At 37.0% G+C, this 19,871-nt stretch overlaps 1 protein-coding gene and 1 pseudogene across 4 annotated transcripts in view; both read right to left on the reverse strand.

Moving 5' to 3' along the window:
- CDK14 (cyclin dependent kinase 14) overlaps positions 1 to 19,871 on the reverse strand; it is a 547,463-nt gene that overhangs the window by 203,291 nt on the left and 324,301 nt on the right. For all 4 annotated transcript variants that reach the window (XM_019716536.3, XM_074340704.2, XM_074340703.2 and 1 more), the window contains one exon: positions 4,199 to 4,292. In XM_019716536.3, the coding sequence (XP_019572095.1) occupies positions 4,199 to 4,292 (94 nt within the window). The remainder of the gene's footprint in view (positions 1 to 4,198; positions 4,293 to 19,871) is intronic.
- On the reverse strand, positions 1,596 to 3,737 carry LOC109437359 (elongation factor 1-alpha 1 pseudogene; annotated as a pseudogene).

Here is a 19,871-nt window from a genome sequence, read left to right on the forward strand (position 1 = left end):
ATTTCTTCCTAATATAATCTATAGGCTCAATACAATCTCAGTGAAATCAGTAAGAGATATTCTTGGGAAGAGGAAGAAGAAAATGTTTCATGAGTTTAGATGAAAGGATGGATACGTAAGAATAGTCAATAGATGTATGAAAATTAAATTTTACTGCATTAAGGATTTTCAATTCTAATAACTATTCTTTACTAATAGGATAACTGGCAAAGGATGTTTCTGGAAGCACTTTATACAGTTAAACACTATAAACCAGCTATCACATAGGGTTGATTATGCAAATAGTATTTTATCCATACAACGAAACACTCCCCATCGTTAAGAATGATGGTAAGTTTCTGGATTTATTTTTCAATGAAAGGTGTTGATTACATACTGTTAAGTAAAAAAAGAAAGTAACAAAATATATATAAGATATGATTCAATTTTTTTAAACTAGTGTAGCAATGCAGGATATATATCAAAATAACAAATGTGATCGTCTCTGGGTAGTAGGGTAAAGTGATTTTTCAACTTTTATACTTTTTGATATAGTGAGGATTTTCCATTCTAAAGCTGCATTATTATTATAATCATAAGACATTAGTTGAACATTGTGTGGGACTTTACGGATCACAAAAAATAATTAAGTGAAATGGAAAAGAAGTGGCTACAGACAGCGTCTGGGAGAACAAACCAATAGGGCAGCACCTCAAAGAAGGTTTCTGCAATGTTAGGGACTGTGCTGTTTGTCCATCTGTTGGGAGTGGACAGGGATGTCTGGCATCTGGGATACTGCATGGATGAATCACATGTGCTTTGATTCCCTAGTTTCCATTCTCCTTTTCTTATCATTTTAATGCTGACATCAAGGTGAACACAGGAGTGACACTCAGTTCATATCTATTAACCCTATGGCAGTCCTTCTACTTACTATGAAAGCTACATTTTAAGGGTGGACTTACATAACTAAAACGAATGATAACCCAGTAAGTACATTTCCTGGCATGGTCCATACTGAAATGTGCCCCAGTCATTTCATATGGGAGTTTTATTCAAGATGAGAAAATAATGACAATGCGGTTGACTGTAACAAGGTATATGGTTTGAATCCTTTGAACAAAAAACTTACGTTGTCTAGCTCTTATTCCATGTTTTAAATAAATAAGTTCATGTGAATGCTCGCTAATGCGGAAGTTCCATTGAACAAAAATATTTGGTACAAAAATGACTTGATAAAAATGATAACAACTTATATTTATGGGTATTTACTATATGCCAGGCATAGTTCTAAAAGCACTTTATGTGTCTTAAGTCAATTATTCTTCAAAACGACCTGTGAGGTAGGTGTTATTATTATCCCTCATTTCACTCATGGGGAAACTAAGGCTCAAGAGCTAAGTCCCTTGCCTAAGGTGACAAAGCAGGTGACAAACCCAGATTGTCTTTTATTTTTATTTTTTCAGATGTTAAAAAATTTAAGTATTTTAATTTTAGAACACTTTTAGAAAAGATATGAAAAATAGTACAGAGAGTTCCTGTATAACTCTCACCAGTTTCACCTATTATTAAAAATCTTACCTTATATGAAACATGTGTCCCAATTGAGGACATACTGATATGCTGGTATCTACTAAACTTCCCACTTTGCTAGGATTTCACTAGTTTATTTTTAATGTTCTTTTTCTGTTCCAGGATTCCATCCAAAATATCACATTACGTTGAGCTGTCATGTCTCTTTAGCCTCCTCTGGATTGTGACAGTTTCTCAGACGTTCCTTGTTTTTGGTGACCTTGACAGTTTTGAGGAATACTAGTCAGTTATTTTGTAGAATGTCTCTCAATTGGGTTTGTGTGATGTGTTTCTCATGATTAGACTGGGGTTACGGTTTTGAGACAAAGACCACGAAGGTGAAGTGCCATTATCAATACATTCTGTCAAAGCTACATGCTACCAACATGATGTATCTTTGATGATACAAACTCCGAAGACCTGGCTGAAGAACTGTAGGCCTGGCTTCTCCTTTTTTTTTTTCTTTTTTTCTCGTTAAACTTTGTTTTAATGGGTCTCAAAATTCTGTGACAAATTTTTGATCAAGTTGTTTCCATTACAAAGTACTGATTTTCAAAACTAATAACTTAAAAACTGCCACACAAAAAAACAAATGGTCCACAAAACATTCTCCTTTCCTTCTGAAGGTTTAACGGTGCATTGTAATCATTAGCCAGTCTTTTACTATTACACTTAAATGGCCAATTGAGACAAACAGCTCTGAGACCGTTCTCCCACCACTGATTAAGACTGGGGTGGCAGGTATTGGGGATAATATTCATTTAGCCTTCTGAGCTTTCTGGGCAGACTTGGTGACCTTGCCAGCTCCAGCTGCCTTCTTGTCCACTGCTTTGATGACACCCACAGTAACTGCCTGTCTCTTGTAACGAACAGCAAAACGGCCAAGAGGAGAGTAGTCAGTGAAGCTCTCAACACACACGGGCTTGCGAGGAACTGTGTCAATGATGGCAGCATCACCAGATTTCAAAAACTTGGGGCCATCTTCCAGCTTTTTCCCTGAATGACGATGAATCTTCTCCTGCAGCTCAGCAAATTAGCAAGCAATGTGAGCTGTGTGACAACCAAGCACAGGTGCATATCCAACACTGATTTGGCCTGGATGGTTCAGGATAATCACCTGAGCAGTGAAGCCAGCTGCCTCCATTGGTGGGTCATTTTTGTTGTCACCAGACACATTGCCACGATGAACATCTTTGACAGACACATTCTTGACATTGAAGCCCACATTGTCCCCAGGAAGAGCTTCACTCAAAGCTTCATGGTGCATTTCAACAGACTTTACTTCAGTTGTAATATTAACTGGAGCAAAGGTGACCACCATGCCAGGTTTGAGAACACCAGTCTCCACTTGGCCCACAGGGACAGTATCAATACCACCAATTTTGTAGACATCCTGGAGGGACAGACACAAAGTCTTGTCAGTTGGACGAGTTGGTGGCAGGATGCAATCCAGAGCTTCAAGCAGTGTGGTTCCACTGGCACTGCCATCTTTACAGGAGACTTTCCATCTCTTGAACCAAGGCATGTTAGCATGTGGCTCCAGCATGTTGTCACCATTCCAACCAGAAATTGGCACAAATGTGACTGTGTCAGGGTTGTAGCCAATTTTTTTAATGTAGGTGCTGACTTCCTTAACGATTTCCTCGTATCTCTTCTGGCTGTAAGGCGGCTCAGTGTAATCCATTTTGTTAACACCAACAATTAGTTGTTTCACACCCCGTGTGTAAGCCAGAAGGGCATGCTCATGGGTCTGCCCATTCTTGGAGACACCTGCTTCAAATACACCAATCACAGCAGCAACAATCAGGACAGCACAGTTGGCCTGAGATATGCCTGTAATCATATTTTTTATAAAGTCTCTGTGTCCTGGGGCATCAATGATGGTCACATAATACTTGCTGGTCTCGAATTTCCACAGGGAGATATCAATGGTGATCCCACACCCCCGTTCAGCTTTCAGTTTATCCAAGACCCAGGCATACTTGAAGGAGCCCTTTCCCATCTCGGCAGTCTCCTTCTCAAATTTTTTGATGGTTCTTTTGTCGATCCCACCACATCTGTAGATCAGATGACCAATAGTGATAGACTTGCCGGAATCTATGTGTCCAATGATGATGTTGATGTGTGTCTTTTCCTTTCCCATTTTGGGTTAGATTCAGCGGTGGTTTTCACTACACCTGTGTCCTGGTGGCAAACTCATTGCGAAAAAGCTCCATTTTAAAGTTACTATCCTCTCCACCCCTCACCCTCTTTCTATGTTCTATTTCATGGAAAAATGTTACTGATCCAAGCCCACATGTAAGTGGGTGGGAGTGGGATGGAGTCAGCTACACATACTTGAAAGGGAGTATGTCTATAAATTATTTGCAATTTTTCTGTCAGAAACCTCATTTTTATCCACTACTCTATATTGCCTCTAACATCCTATCTTTTTTTTTTTTTACCATTTTTGCACATTTTTCATGTGCAGTAGTTTAAAAACAACATAATTTTGAACTAATTTCCTGCTTTTTCAAAGATCCAAAAGTATGTTAGAATTGAATGTGACAACCAATAAATTTGTTTAAAATTATTTTCCACTAGAGTGTGTCACTAATGGATGAACTAGAAACCAAGTTTTCTCAAAAGAGTTCTGTAATGAACTTACCAGAAATATTCGTTCAAGTTGATCCTGAATGTCTTTCATTCCTGGAAAAGCAGCAACTCCTTGGATCATTTCAACAAAGATGCAACCAACTCCCCTAAAGAGAGAAGAAAGAATTGTTACAAAATTTCAATATATTCTGCTTAGAAAACTGTCTGGAATGAAAACATCTACAGCTACAAAGAAGAAACAATGAATCAATAATATTCTTACTGAGTACCACCAGCTGGGCTGTGTGTGACACATATACCTAGATCCCAGAACTTTCCTCCCTATCTCTGCCTACTGGCCTGAAAGGACTTGAAATAGATGCAACTGTATTGGGCTCAGAACACAGTGGGAACCAATAAAATGTAAGCCTTGGTGGCTCCACCTTACTTATGGACACAGTCAAGGAACTCCTTAGCCTGATACACAAAGCCTCCACAGTGTTGTTCTAATGGCTTTTTCCAACCCTATTTCACAAATTCATAATGTATTCTCCTCCCTAGCTGCCCAGGACTCATACCTCTCTTTGTATCAAAATCATCTGGGAAACATAAAAACTGCAAATAATTTGAACACAAACCCCAAAGATCCTGTTTCAATCAGTCTCAGTTGAAGCCCAGGCATTGACTAGGGCTGCTCTGGTACTTTAGGGCAACTACGCCGGGGATCTCTGAGCCAGACTGATCTGCTCACGGCCCAAGCAGAAACCTATATACCTTGGCTCAAACTGCTCCACTACCTAGAACTTCCTCCTTCTTCATCTATTTGCTCTTCACATGTCAATCCAACCCAACCTCTATAATCTAATTTAAATGCCATCTCTTCCATGAAGCCTTCCATGAATGTTCCAGCAGGAAGAACAGCTCCCTTTACGAGTTTATTTGTTAAGCTTTTATTCACTATATCAGCCATCTACTATGGTCAGCTTCCTCTCCTAGCTGAGCATTCCATGCCCACAGTTCCTATCTAGCAGGGCGGTTCAGCAGCGTACAAGCACCACGAGACCGTGCCTCCCAGACACAGCAGCCTGCACCTAACCCAACAGGAACAACCAATCCATTGTATGGGCAGAGAGCTAGATACCCCTGCTGGGACTCTGAAGAACAAGTCACTTGGGAACAAAGCGGAAAGAAATTAGCATATGTAGATGGCATAATTCACATTAATGGCAGAGAACTAGCAAGAACGGTCACTTTCCTATGACTGATGTTCCCTGAACGGACTTGGTTCCCGCCTTCCTAAGACCTGGATGTTCAGATAATCCAGGGTTTTTGCCAGATCTCTCTACCTGCTAGTAATTCTCCAGGACTTTTTTTTTTAATGGCTCTATTTTGAATGGGTTTACGTTTCCTGAAAGTATACTAATAATACCATGAATATATCGGGACACTTCTTCAATTGCTGCACTTATATTCAATTTAGGGTGAGCAAATCCTTGTGTCTTTAACTTATTTCAGACCCTTCCAGAGGTTAAAGACAAAGGACCTACTTTTCTACAACTGCCCCAGTTGTTATCACAATTGTAAATAAACAATGTTTTGAATGAAAGAAGTAATACATTTGCAGAAATCTCTTCTCTATTATGCCACATAATTTCTATCCAAATTGAACACCAATAGTACATAGAGTTGCAATGACTAAAAACAAACAAATGTTACTTTAGATCATAAAGAATAATTTTATTAAAGTAGCAAAAATTAATTTTAAAATCAGTGTTCTAGGAAGATGGGTTTTAACACAAGTTGTTTTCCTTTAAGATTTGAGAGACGACATAGGCATTGAGAATTATTTTATTAGCATATTAAAATGCAATAATATTCTTATAAATATTGGGACTTCAGATGTCCAGTTAAATCTAAAATTTCAGTTTGGTAGTTTTCCAAATTTTTATGTCAAGAATTCTTTTCTAAGACTACTGACCTACATTTCTACCATCTTCTTATTTAAGTTTATACAAAATATCTTGGACCTCATTTTTTTCACATTGAGAATATATACCCTCTATTCTCTTTCTCACTACAAGCTACAACTGTGAGTAAGATGACCCTCAGCGGAAACCACAGTTGACCCCACTGTGTACTCAACTAAGCTGGCTGGTAAGGTAACCATTACACTGCCAGAGCTACTTAGAGAAATTCTTTTGCTACTGCTTGTGCTTAGTTTATATCATCTTCATAATGTGATACTTAGGACAATTAAAAGACAAATCTATGCTGTAATTTTACTCAGTTGGTATGTAATGATATAGCACATATATAGGCTAGCTAAGGGACCTGACGTCTCATTTCTAATGGACATTTCTATGACATCATTTTTCAAAGAAGCCTTAGGGTACACTAATGAAGCTGAGAGAATTATACTTAAAAGATTTATAAAAAAGAGATAGAAAGCTCAAGACAATTAAAAAGTAGAAGTATAAAACACAGCAATATATTAACATAGCAGAATACTTTATTACTAGAGCTGCCTTATGCCAAAGAGCAATAAAAGCCCTACAATTTAATATGAAAGGACTATTACCTGCTTTCCTCCCCCCACCTTCTATTTTCCATTAGCTCTCTGTTCTTTCTCTTGATGGAGTAAGTTGATTGTTCTGAGTAGTTTACTCAGAAAGAATTCATCCACTTAAGTTCTATATTTATGATACACACACACACACACACACACACACACAAACACACACATACGGGGTGCCAAAAAAATGTATACAGATTTTAAGAAAGGAAAAAACTGTATTAAAATTGTAATACTCAATATATACCGATAACAAATGATGAGTACAAGTCACGTGTATACATTTTTGTATACATTTTTGACACCCCTGATCTATCTATCTTTATCTATGTATCTATGTATCTATGTATCTATGTATCTATCTATCAATCAATCATCTATCTATCTATCTACCTATCTATCTATCTATCTATCTATCTATCTATCTATCTATCTTATTTCAGGATATGTCTCCTTTAATTTGCTCCTTTTCTTTTGATAATTTGAATAATTATGTAATCATCACCCATTTAGTCTAAATTTTTCAAGAATAAGAACTGGACACAAAAGGTTACAATTAAAACTGTTATGGATGCGGTGTGTTCATGAAAACCACCAGTACCAAATAGCTGCACTGGTGAATTTACCAAATGTTTAAAGAATTAATATCAAATATTCTCAAACTCTTCCTGAAAATTGAAGAGGAGGGAACACTTCCAAGTTCATTCTACGAGGCCAGCATTATCGTGATACCAGAGCCAGATAAGTATAAGAAAAGAAAACTACGATACAGACCAATATCCCTAATGAATACAGACGCAAAAATTCTCAACAAACCTTTAGTAAATCAAATTCAAGAGCACATCAAAAGAATTATACAGCAGGACCAAGTGGCATTTATCCCTGGAAAGCAAGAGAGCTTCAACATATTTATGTCAATCTATGTGATCTATCAGATTAATAGAATGAAAAATGAAAATCACATGATCAATAGATGCAAAAAGACATTTGACAAAATGCAATCCTTCATGAAAAAAGTCCTCAACAGTTGAGTACAGAGGGAACAGACCTTAACATAATCAAGGCCATATATGACAAAGCCACAACTAACACCATACTTAATGGTGAAAAACTGAAAGCTATTTTTTGAAGATCAGACAAAGCAACAATGTCCACTTACTCTTATTCAAATATAGTAGTAGAAGTACTAGCTGGAGCAATTAGGCAAGTTGAAGAAAAGCCATCCAAATCAGAAAGAAAGAAGTAAAACTGTCATTAACCGCAGGTAACATAAGTTTGTATATAGGAAATCCTAAGGACTCAACCAAAAAGCTGTTGTAACTAATCAACAAATTAGGTAGGGTTGCAGGATATAAAATAAACATATAGTAATCAGTTGCATTTCTATATACTAATAATAAAACATCTGAAAAAGAAATAAAGAAAATTATCTCACTCAGAACATAAAAAACAAAACAAAAAACAAAATAATCACATACTTAGGAATAAACTTAACCAAGGAGGTGAAAGATCTCTACATTGAACAGCAGAGTACATTGATGAAAGACACTGAAGACATGAACAAATGGAAAGACATCCTATGTTTATAGATCAGAAGAATCAATATTGTTTAAATGTCCTTACAAAGCCATGTATAGATTCAATGTAATTCCTATAAAATATACAATGGCATTCTCCACTGAAGTAGATAAAAAATCCTAAAATTTGTATGAAACCACAAAAAAACATGGATATCCAAAGTAATCCTGAGAAAGGACAAAGGCAGAGGCATCCCGCTCCCTGATTTCAAACTACACAACAAAGCTATAGTAATTAAAACAGTATGGTAATGGCATTAAAACAAATACATAGACCAATAGAAGAGAATAGAGAGCCCAGAATTAAACACCCATACCATATGTTTAATTAATATTCAACAAGAGAGCCAAGAAAACACACTTGGGGAAAGGATAGTCTCTTCAACAAACAGTGTTGGGAAAACCTGAATAAACACATGGGAAAAAAAATCAGACACCTACTTATACTACTCACAAAAATTAATTCAAAATTGATCAAAGACCCGAAAAAAATACTTGATACTATAAAACTACTAGAAGAAAACAGGGAAGAAATTCCTCAACATTGGTCTTGGCAATGACTTTTTAGACATGACGCCAACGCAAAAATTGAAAACTAGGACTACATCAAACTTACAAGCTTCAGCACAACAAAATAAGCAATTAACAAAATAAAAAGGCAACTACAGAATGGGAAATTTGTGGGTGGATTTTAATTATTTTTTATTTTTCAATTACAGTTGACATAAAATATTATATTAGTTTCAGGTATACAAGATAGTGATTAGACATTTATATAATTTAAGAAGTGAACACCCTGATAAATCCAGTACCCATATAATATCATATATAGTCATTACACTATTACTGTCTATATTACTTATGCTATACTTTGCATGCCCATGACTATTTTGTAACTACCAACTTGTACTACCTTCCTCTTTTTAACCCATCCCCAATCCCCCTCCCATCTCCACAACCATCAAAATGTTCACTGAAGCTAAAAAAGAAAGATGCAGTGTGTTCAAACTCTTATTTTAGGTTTAGTTACCTGGTAAGGTAATATATGAAACATCTACCCATACTTACACATCTTTCAATTCTTTTGAACTCAAAATTTCCACATTCAATTTATGCTATAGATATGTAAATAGTTTTTATCATAATTCAAAACAAGAAATTAAGCAGAATCGATCATTGTCATTATGAGCAGAGATGGACTTTTTTAGGCCTAAAGGTCATACAATTTGAGAGTTCTTATTTACAAAAAAGAATACAAAATTATGAATAAAAATAGGGTACAAAATTGAATTTATAATGAGGAATAAATCGAAATCATAAATTTTTAAAAGCTAATGAATACGACAATACAAAATTCAGAAAAATAATGTAACATATTTCTTAACTGCTGGACACACCTCTCTAATACTTTTATTTCTACAATTTTGGCTGCATAATCTTTGATTACTTCACTTATAACAATTCTATAATAACATTTTCTGTAAAGAAAATACACAGAATATGGAGATAACTCGGTCTTTCCTCTAGCATAATGATGACTATCTTTTCTGATAATATAGAAAAAGTTTCATTTTTTTCTTTCATCTTCGCTTCTCATTATTGGTCTAGTCATGTAAACTTTTAGGACTGTGTTTAATTTTGGAAAAACTTCTATCACGTTTCTTTCAAGTTTACCTGTGTACTATAAACACAGTAATTCTAAAACATTCTACACAATTCCCATGATAAGATTCCAAACGAACATGAGAGGATATGCTCAGCTTAATGTGGAGAATGAGGAAAGAATTGTTGCCAACTGATTTAGAAGTATAATCCGATAGATTATGAGTGATGGGGTAGAAATGGGGTATTCAGGTAAAGATAGGATCTAGTATGTGAGGAATCCTGAGGGAGCCATATGCTATTGTGTGGGAGATGAAAGGAAAAGTTCAAAAGAGAGAAGTCCATATTCTATACTAAGAAGTTTGTGTTTTATTCCTAGGCTAGAAGGTATCATCGTTTTTCTGCATCCCAATATTCATGGTGGATAAAGCTCACACGAGTGGGGAACCCATGTTACAGTGGTGGATTAGGGAATAAAATAGTTTTGTGGACAGAAGCAATTACAACCACTAGTTGTAAAGCCACCTTGTTTCCCATACAGGGCAGCAAGTGAATGAGACTAACAGTAGTATAAGCCCTCCATCTACTGGGGAATGAGGGACAAAACACAGTAATGCCCAGGGCTCCACAAACTACAGACCACAGGCCAAATCCCACCCATTGCCTGTTTCTATAATGGCCTATGAGCTAAGAATGGCTATTACATTTTAAATGGTAGAAAAAAATCAAAAGAAGAATATTTGGTGATATATGAACATTATATGAAAGCCAAATTTCAGTGTTCATATTATATTGGAACTCAGCCAACTCATTCATTTACGTGTTGTCTGTGCTGCTTCATCATCATCATAGAAGAATTGAATAGTTGTTACAAAGACTAAAAGACTATATGCCCTGGAAAGTCTAAAATATTTATTATCTGATCCTTTACAAAGTTTGCCCAACCTTGATGTATGTTATGCTCCACCTGTATAAAAACTTACTATACTATAAATAGAAGAAATCATCTTCATCAGTTATGGAGAAAAAAAATAAAAATTACATATTATGATTATTTATGAGTAATTATTAATAGAAATAGGCTCTCAAATAAGATCTGGTTTTCACTATTTTCCTTGTCAGTTTTCCCACGATAGATACTTGTATGCTTTAGAAGTCTCCATGAATTTTGTAAATAATTGGTATTCTTAAAACTTGATTAAAGATGAATATTTTATCTTTACAGTATTTTAACTTAGAAATAATTTGGGAGAAAATATGTAGTTAATTTTTAATAATGATGAGTCTACAACCAGTCCTATACGAATTTCTTCTCAAAATAGAGGATTTGGTGAGTTGATTTGAATATTGGGTTGGGTGCAAGGAGAGTTTACTTTTATAAACTTTTTTAGAAGCTTTCATTTTGTGTTTAGAAGATTGGGGAGCAAAAGCTTATGATTGGAAGTACTACCTATTGTTTTATAAACAATAGGAAATTTCACCTGATAAACGAAATTTTATAAATATAAGGTTGCTGTGTTCTGAAATGACTTCAAGTTATTTTCTTTCCATCTGTCCTCCCTTTATCCACATCCAATATATATGTCTTTGTGTTGATGAAAAGAGAGGAATCGGATTTATCAAATTATATCTTGAGCTTTTTTCCCCCCTTAAAACCAAGAACAGGGACTGGAGGGAGTGAAGGCCCCACATGCTCTAAAATTCCACGTTCACACCTCTGCCCATGAGATATCCTCTGTTCCAGCCATGCTGCTCTGCCGTCTGTTCCTAAAACACACAACATTCTTCACCACGTCAGGACCTATGCATGAGTTGTTAACTCTGCCCAGAATGCGGTTCCCCTCACTCTGTGCATAGATAATTGCTTCTTGTTATTCAGGGGTCCACTCAAATGGCGCTGTTTAGACATGTTTTTCCCTGTCGCCATCTGTAAGACAGTTCCTCCTTGCTGCCCAGGCCCTGTTTCTCACCCTACTATCCCTACTTTGTGTCCTTCACAACACTAAAAGGATGTTAAGTTGTCTTTGCTGTTTTGGGATGTGTTTCCTCGAGGTGGAAAACCCATAAGACCAGGGGAAAGGATGTGTCATCATCATGTCCCAAGAGCACAGCAGAGTGTCAGGCACACACTAAGCGCTCAAACATATTTGCTGAATGAATGAATCAAAAGCAACGCAACCCTCCCTCCCCTCCCCTTCTCAACTATAGAGTGAGAGCTAAGCTTAGAGACTTGTTTCCGAGGAGTGCTGTACGGAGGCAGGGGAAGGGGCGCAGAGGAACTTTACAATGGAGAAAACTGGCAAACAGCACCTTGACCATGTGAACAGCGCTAACACCATCAGTGAGAAGTCATGTGGATAATATACACCCTTGATATGATGTGGGGAGAATGTCACTTCACCTCTGCGGTCATCCTCCCCAAAACACTAGATGATTCCAGATTGATGGACAGTCTACAAATGCCTGGCTAGGACTCCTCAACACTGTTAAGGTCATGAAAAACAGGGAACATCTGAGAAACTATCGTTAACGCAGAGGAGGCTAAGGACACAGGACCGCTGCATGCAATGTGGGATCCTAAAACAGACAAAAGCAATTAGGGAAAAACCAGTGAAGTGAAAATAAAGTTGTTTAGTTAGTAGTAATATACCACTGTGGGGTCCTTAGTTGTGACAAATGTACCCCAGTAATGTAAGATATTAACAACAGGGAACACCAGGTGAGAAGTATATAGAAACTCTCTATCATCTTTGTAAGCTTTCTGTAAGGCTAAAACTATTCTAAAATCAAAAGTTGATTTTTAAAGAAAGGCAAAATGAAGACGGACAGTATCTCCTTGGGATAGTGTATAGAATTAGTCTTTTAAGTAGAAGAGCCACAGCATTTTGAGTTTTCCCTATATGAGAAAAAAAGAACCTCTGTGCATTTCGATGAACTTTTTCTGGAAAACAAAATGAGCCATCTAGAATTGCATGCTAGAATGTGAAATGTCAGTTAAGGTTAACCTGAAATAATTTGTACAGCAAACTAATTAAAGATTAATTAGGTTTGATATGAAGATATTTGAAAATTGACATATGTATGCACTCTACAGCAAATGAATTCAAGATGAAAAAATTTATCTAAACTATTAGATTTGGGGCAATGCAGAGAGTGTGGAATGCAGAGAAAAAATGGACTTCTCCAGGAAGGGGCAAGACATTTATCCATCAGAGTAGGAAAGAGCAAGTTCAATGGCACTTCTCTGGGAAGGCTTCCTGGTCCCTTCGACTGGGTTAGGTCCCCTACCTCCATGCTTCTCGTGGTACTTCCTACAACTGTAATTTATTTATTTGTACATATATTAGCCACTACCATCTTTCTCAGAATGAGGGTTTGGTCTTTTGCTTTTAAAGATAAAGTTCAAATGAGCCAAAGGGTTATGGCAATATAGCAGCCCTCCCAGACCTGAATGAAATAGGGTTAGGTCACTACAATCACCAGCTAAGATGCACTGTAACATACCTGTTTATTAAAGTTCTGTTGGGATGTTACGGTATAAAGGACAACTTTATGTCTCTCAATTAAAATAGGGTTTAATTAGATCCATCAACTCCTATACTCAAAAAATACCTGCATTTGACACATGGCATTTTAACTGAACTGTACTCAATTTTCTCGTAAACACATCAATGTTACAAGATGTGAATTAACCCAATAAATGATTATCCCACACGAAGCAGTATAAAATAGGACCTAGAGGTTATTATTTAGCTAGACTACCTTAATCTTATTTTGGTCATCAAAAAATAAAACACTGTTTTCCTTCTCTAATTCTCAGGTTCAATCAATGTACAAAGGTTCAGACAATGTAGAAAGACTTTAATATCTTACAATATGGTTCAATTAAAATCCCCCCAAAAATCTCCTGGATTTTAGCTTCTAATTTCATCCATTTATTAACAATGGCTTGTGATTCCTCGGGGTGGAGAGCTTGAACCAATTTCTCTCTCAAGTGGCAGCAGTTGGCCACAGAGCCCACGAGGGATCCTGACACAGCAAAGGAGCACGTTGAGTGTGTGCAGAGAGGACAGTGACCCGCCCAAATCACACTGTCACCACGAGGGGAGACCTGCCCCTTCTCATATAGACCTCCCTAACTGAAAGTTAGGAGGCCCCTATTCAAGTTCAGAGACTCATTTAGAGCCACTCAGAACCACCTGCATTGTAAAAACATTTGGGAAGAGGGCTGTAGATAAAGACAGTGTCAAGCTGGTTCTGACAGGGCAGTGGATGGACAGAACCAGAACTCACCGCAGGTTCTGCCTTTCTCTTTCAATGTTATACTGGCACCAGAAATGCCCTCAAAGCCTGTGCGTCCATCGGAAGGAAAAAAAGCACCTGAAGCAGTACGTATCACCCTCTAATGTGGATGCCAATCACGTGGGGATCTCCTTGGAATGAGGATTCTGACTAGCTAGGTCTGCACTGAGCCTGCGGTCCTGCGTTTCTAACAAGCTTTGAAGCAACGCCAGGGCTGCTGGTCACAAGACCAGACAGCAAGGAGCAAGAATCAAAAGGAATCAGGGGAATTCTGTTTTGAAAGGAGTTTCATGACTTGGATTAATTCTCTGAATATGGATGCAGGCTCGAGCCAAAGGGACAACAAAGAAACAGTAGACTGGTGAAATCAATTAGATTAAATACTAAACACAAGATGAACTTAACCTAAAGGAATGCAATACTAACTCAGAAAGATTCCTCATTAATTAACCTAATAGGTAATTCTATTTGGCCATGGTCCACTGAAAGAAACCATTAGGCTATGAAAACTAGTCTGATTCCATGCAACACGGCTGCCATTTATTTATGTCACTTCTCTCTTCTGGAATGTATATGTTTGTAAAATAGACCAAAGAGGTTTGTTCCCTAGGAGGTTAGCTTCTAAAAGATCAATTTTTTTTAAAAAAAAGTTTTTTGCAATAACTTGTAAGAAAATTGATTACACATGACAGATGTGATCTTTTCAAGTTGGCATTTGCAGTATTTGAGAGTGAAAGATTAAAAAATTACATTCCACATGCCCTTGGTGACGACTGAAGGGACTGAATTGATTAAACTGTCACTCATCATTTACTGTGGTTAGTGCTTCATTAGGCACAGATAGGCACAATATATCTTAGTCAAATACTTCTGTGGAGTACTGAGTTCCCAGGGAATGAAAACCAAACCAAACCAAACCCAGACTGTGGGTAAAAGCCCATCTCAAAAACAAAACAAAAAAAACACACTCAATTCAAAACAACAGACTTTTTATATGAGGAGAACCTTGAAGATATATTTTTCAAACAACCAACCAAAATTGTATCTCTAAGAAGGGGTATTTACAAATTGAGCGCATCAGAATCAAAATTAAACAAAAGCAAAACATGACGCACACGCACAGGAAGCTAACGTAGTTCACTAAGGCCCAGGCCCAGGCCGGTCTGCTGCTGACCTGGGAACAGGTAGCAGGCAGGCGAGTGGGAGTCCCCCACCTGCCTCCACATCTGAAACAAGACTTCGGGTCGCTCAAGAAGCCCAACCACCTGAAAGTACCCGCTGGCATTAATACTCCTTGAGTTGCAATGATAACTCTTCCTCACACATTATGACATCTGTCTGTCTATCATCTATCATCTATCTATCTTAGTGTATAATAGATACATTTCAGTATACATATATTTCAATACATATATATTTTAGTATGTGTATATAATTATATACATATAAAATCAGATAGCAAAGCTATATTTTTGCTTCCTGGTCTAGTTACCTAAGCCAGAAAGAGGAATCATCCAAAACCTGTGCCTTTCCCTTGCTACTACCATTCAGCCATCTAGTTGTCATAGCCTAACTATTCCTAAATGTCCCCCCATTATGGTCCCTAACCTTTTCCCACCCCTTCCCCCATTCCTCCCTTTTTCTCCACCTGCTTCTTAAACCATGTTCTTCCTACCCACAAATATCAACTGTTTTACCCCTTGGTGGGATATTTTTGTCCACAGTATGGCCTCCATGTTCTTCAACCTTAGCTTCTGTCAACTTGGAAAGACGGCTTTGACAAGTCAGGCCAAGTAATTACCACTTGGTGACACCTCCTCTGACCCCCACTTCTCAACCACCTTCAACTCTATGCTGCCATTGTACCAACTGTATACCTGTGCTACAGCTCATCACACTGTCTTTCCCTCTGACCTTGAATGTGTGAATGGATCTTTCTCATCTCTATAAGACCTCGGACCCAATTCAGAGCCTGGCGTACTGAAAAGAAGATGGTTATCGATGCTTAAAAATGCTTGAAAATTCAAAACAGACTCTCATAATGAAGATCCCAGAGATAAAGTACAAAAATAACAGCCACAGATTATATAGCTAACAGGATGTTCAGATGAGGAACGTCCAGGAACCAGGCACAATAAATACAAACAATGTAAACTGCAAAGTTCCTTACTGAGGACTACTATTAGTAAAAAATGTAAAACTCAAAATATTGCATTCAATAGCAGAGAAATATTATTTCTTGTACTATGGAACAATAAAGGAAGAGAGAAGTCCCATTTGATTAGTCATTTAAAATGCTACCAGTGAAAGCTCCTTCTCTAAGGAATAATTGTCGACCAGTCTGGACAAGAAAAAACAAATTAATAAGCCTTGCACATCTTTAATTTCTGCTTATATGACAGCTGATGCAGAACAAGGGAGTCATATTGTAATATTTTTCACTGCAAATGTATTAATCCTCCTGCAATAATGTGGGGAATTAGGGGGAAAAATTGCTCATGGGTAATTATCTTAAAAGATCAAGCAGGCAACACATTTACGCAATCTTTTTAGAGAAACCACATCTAGCATATCACAAAGAGAATAACTGCTGAGACAATATGTGACAGTAAAATACTTGACAATCATCTGATCTCTTGGATAATATACGGAAGACCCAAAGGCAAAACCTTTCCATTGTAAATCCTAATTGTCCATTTTGTTGGTGAAGTCTGTGGGCTTCTTGAAATATTCTCAGACTTGCCCTGGAATGTTGCTGTTTAGACTACACATTGCACACAGCCTACACTGTGAATGATGCCCAGTGGAGCTGTGCAATGTGGTAGCAGTAGTGGGTGCTGCTTGAGGGCAGGAACCAGGTCTTTTCCACTGTTGAAACTCTGGAAAATCTGTCAAATTTTGTTGAACGAATGAAGATACGCACATAGAGTAAGAGAGATCTTTGTGGGAACGGGGCTACCCTGGGATTCTAGAAATGTTTTATTTTTATTTCTTTTCTGTGCCACCACCAGCCAGCTCATGTGTGCAGTATAACCAAGCACCTTCAGATTTGGGAGGTAGGAGGTATAAAATAGCCACAAAACAACAATAAAACAAAATTACAAATTGATTTCACTAGGTTGTTAAAATTCTGAAACAATTTCTAAATTGAACATGTTAGGATTAAACACGACAAACAGATGAAAATGTATATAGTTGATAAAGTTTTTTAATTTGTTGAGTTTACATGAGGCTATGAATATATTCTGCTTTCAGAAACATGGCAAAGCGAGCAATGAAGAATAACCATTGAATTAATAGGAAACCCTTGCCAAATTCTACAGAACATACAAACATCTCATTCTTGCAATCTACTGCCTCACATGGAAATATTTTAGAGAAACATAAAATGCCATAGCAAAAGATGAACAACACAAATGTGTATAGGAAAATAGGCAGCTATTCAGATTCTGTCTTTAGTAATTACTAAGTACCTTTCACAGACTATGATTAACTTTTGGTTTTTTTTTTTAAATGGAATTTAGCAGGCTGTTTCTTGGCCACTGATAGGTTATTTTAGTTAAGTTTGACTTTAATTCTTTTTCAATTATTGTATTATTTCTTTTTTCCCCCTGTGGTATCCTTTACCAATAGGAATCTAAGGACACTACATTTGAAGAGCAAAACTGAAAAAACAAAACAAAACAAATATTTAAGTTTATCAATTACATAATATAACATCTAAAATCAAGACAGCTACTAGTACATTAAGTTATATTAATTCATATAGAATACCAGTAAATGAAAATGTGATTCTTAATTAAAATACAATCCGGATAATGCAGTGACCTGTGGAATTAACCCACAAATGTTACAATAGCACGGAAGTCGCCTCTTCCATCTTTTAACGCACAATATGAATTAGACAATAAAGTCCATTTACTAACTATAGTCACAAATGATGTTTCTACAAAATCACATTCTCATTCAATCAGATCTTTCCTGTGCATGTAAGTGAACAGTCGACCTTTGCACCTTCATTGGATTAGAAACTTTATATTGACTGGAACATTTGTTAAAAGAGTTTCACTCATTGCTTCTGCTTGTTTTAACAGCAACCTTACGTTGGATTCACACATGCCATTGATCCAAATGACTACTTTCTACAATCAATTCTTTAAATTCATGTAAAATTTTTATCTTTTTCAGAACTATCCCTTCACATTCTATTCCCTTTCATCACTAGCTCATAAAAAAAGCATATGACTTTTTTCGAGGATTTTTTTTCCATAAATGAAGTTGTCAGTATTCCACTGACAAGTAGTAAAGATTACAAATTCCTACCACCACACTAACATGCCAGCAGTCAAGAGGTGCCCGCCTGCACTATACTGCTTGATTGGCTCTCAGCCACCAGCACCTACAATTCAAATCTGTGATGTTTGAGCAAAATCACAAATTTCCACAGGGCAAAGACCTTAGCAGTCAACTGTCTATAGTTAAACCAATGAATATTAAACTGCCAACAAGAGCTGAACATGCAGTAAAATGTGCATATGCAGACTCATCTTTCCTCCCTAAAATGACTGAAATGTCAGTTAAGGAATACAATTTCAAACAGAATAAAATAAGTAGAGGAGGAGACACAAGTGGATGAGAGAGAACCTTTTTCAGAAGACGCAGAAATGTAGGCAGACCATAGGCAGTTACAACTTCAAGTTAAAGTCCGAGTTTTTAGTTACAACAACTCAGAAGAGGCTCAGGACTTGGGGACGCAGCTTCTAGGAAGTGTGCAGGTGAGTCTGACAGCTGGAGATAGGGTGGAAGATTGAAAGTTTGTACAAAGCAATTGACCCACAGGTCTTCTCTGACCATCTCCCACTGCAAACCACCAGCATGACACTGAGTATTTATTCTCTGGAGAAATTAAAACCAAAAGATTTCAAAGTGAGGATTAGAAGTGAGAGCAGGGTAAGGCACAGAGCTGAAAAAAAAAGGGAAATTAAATGAAAAATATGTTTATTGGTCTGTGTGACAATCACACCCTTTCCCATCATGCTTTGAGGATGTCAGCTGCCAGGAATTGGTATCTGATGAAGAACAAAGAATAGATCTTCAGACACTGACATTTCAGGATCTCTCAATGAGAAGTCCAGCTTTTTGCATGAACAATATATAATGAACTGACCAATCAATTAGTGCCTCATTCATAAAAGTAATAGACAGTCAAGGGTCTTCCCCACCCCCATATTTGAGGAAAGCCTCCAATAGAAACCAGAGAAAAAGGAAGTGTGGGTTATACTACATAGGATAACAAATTTTGAAACAAAAAATGGAAGGTTTGTAAGGTAAAAAGTTGTGAAATATGAGAAAAAAAGGTTTAAAAAAAGAGGATTAATATAGGAGCTCCAATATCAAATTATTACATACTTTCCAAAAAAGCAGACAGAGAAGATGGAAGGAAATAAATTTTGCAAAAAAAGAAATTCAAGAACCGCTCTCAGAACTGAAACAGATGTCTCCATATTGAAGGGAAACTACCCAACACCAACAGAAAAAGACACTTCCAAAGTGCATTGTCATGACATTTCAGAATAGCAGGGATAGAAAACAGAGCCTAATACTTTCCAGAGGAAAAGCATGAGGGGGCACATACTGGCGGTGAATCTGAATGGAGTCAGACTTCTTAGCAGCAATAATAGAAGCTCTAAGGA

Source organism: Rhinolophus sinicus, chromosome 4 (genome assembly GCF_057876585.1).
Source record: "Rhinolophus sinicus isolate RSI-liver-muscle chromosome 4, RSI-T2T, whole genome shotgun sequence".
In the NCBI taxonomy this organism is placed as follows: domain Eukaryota; kingdom Metazoa; phylum Chordata; class Mammalia; order Chiroptera; family Rhinolophidae; genus Rhinolophus; species Rhinolophus sinicus.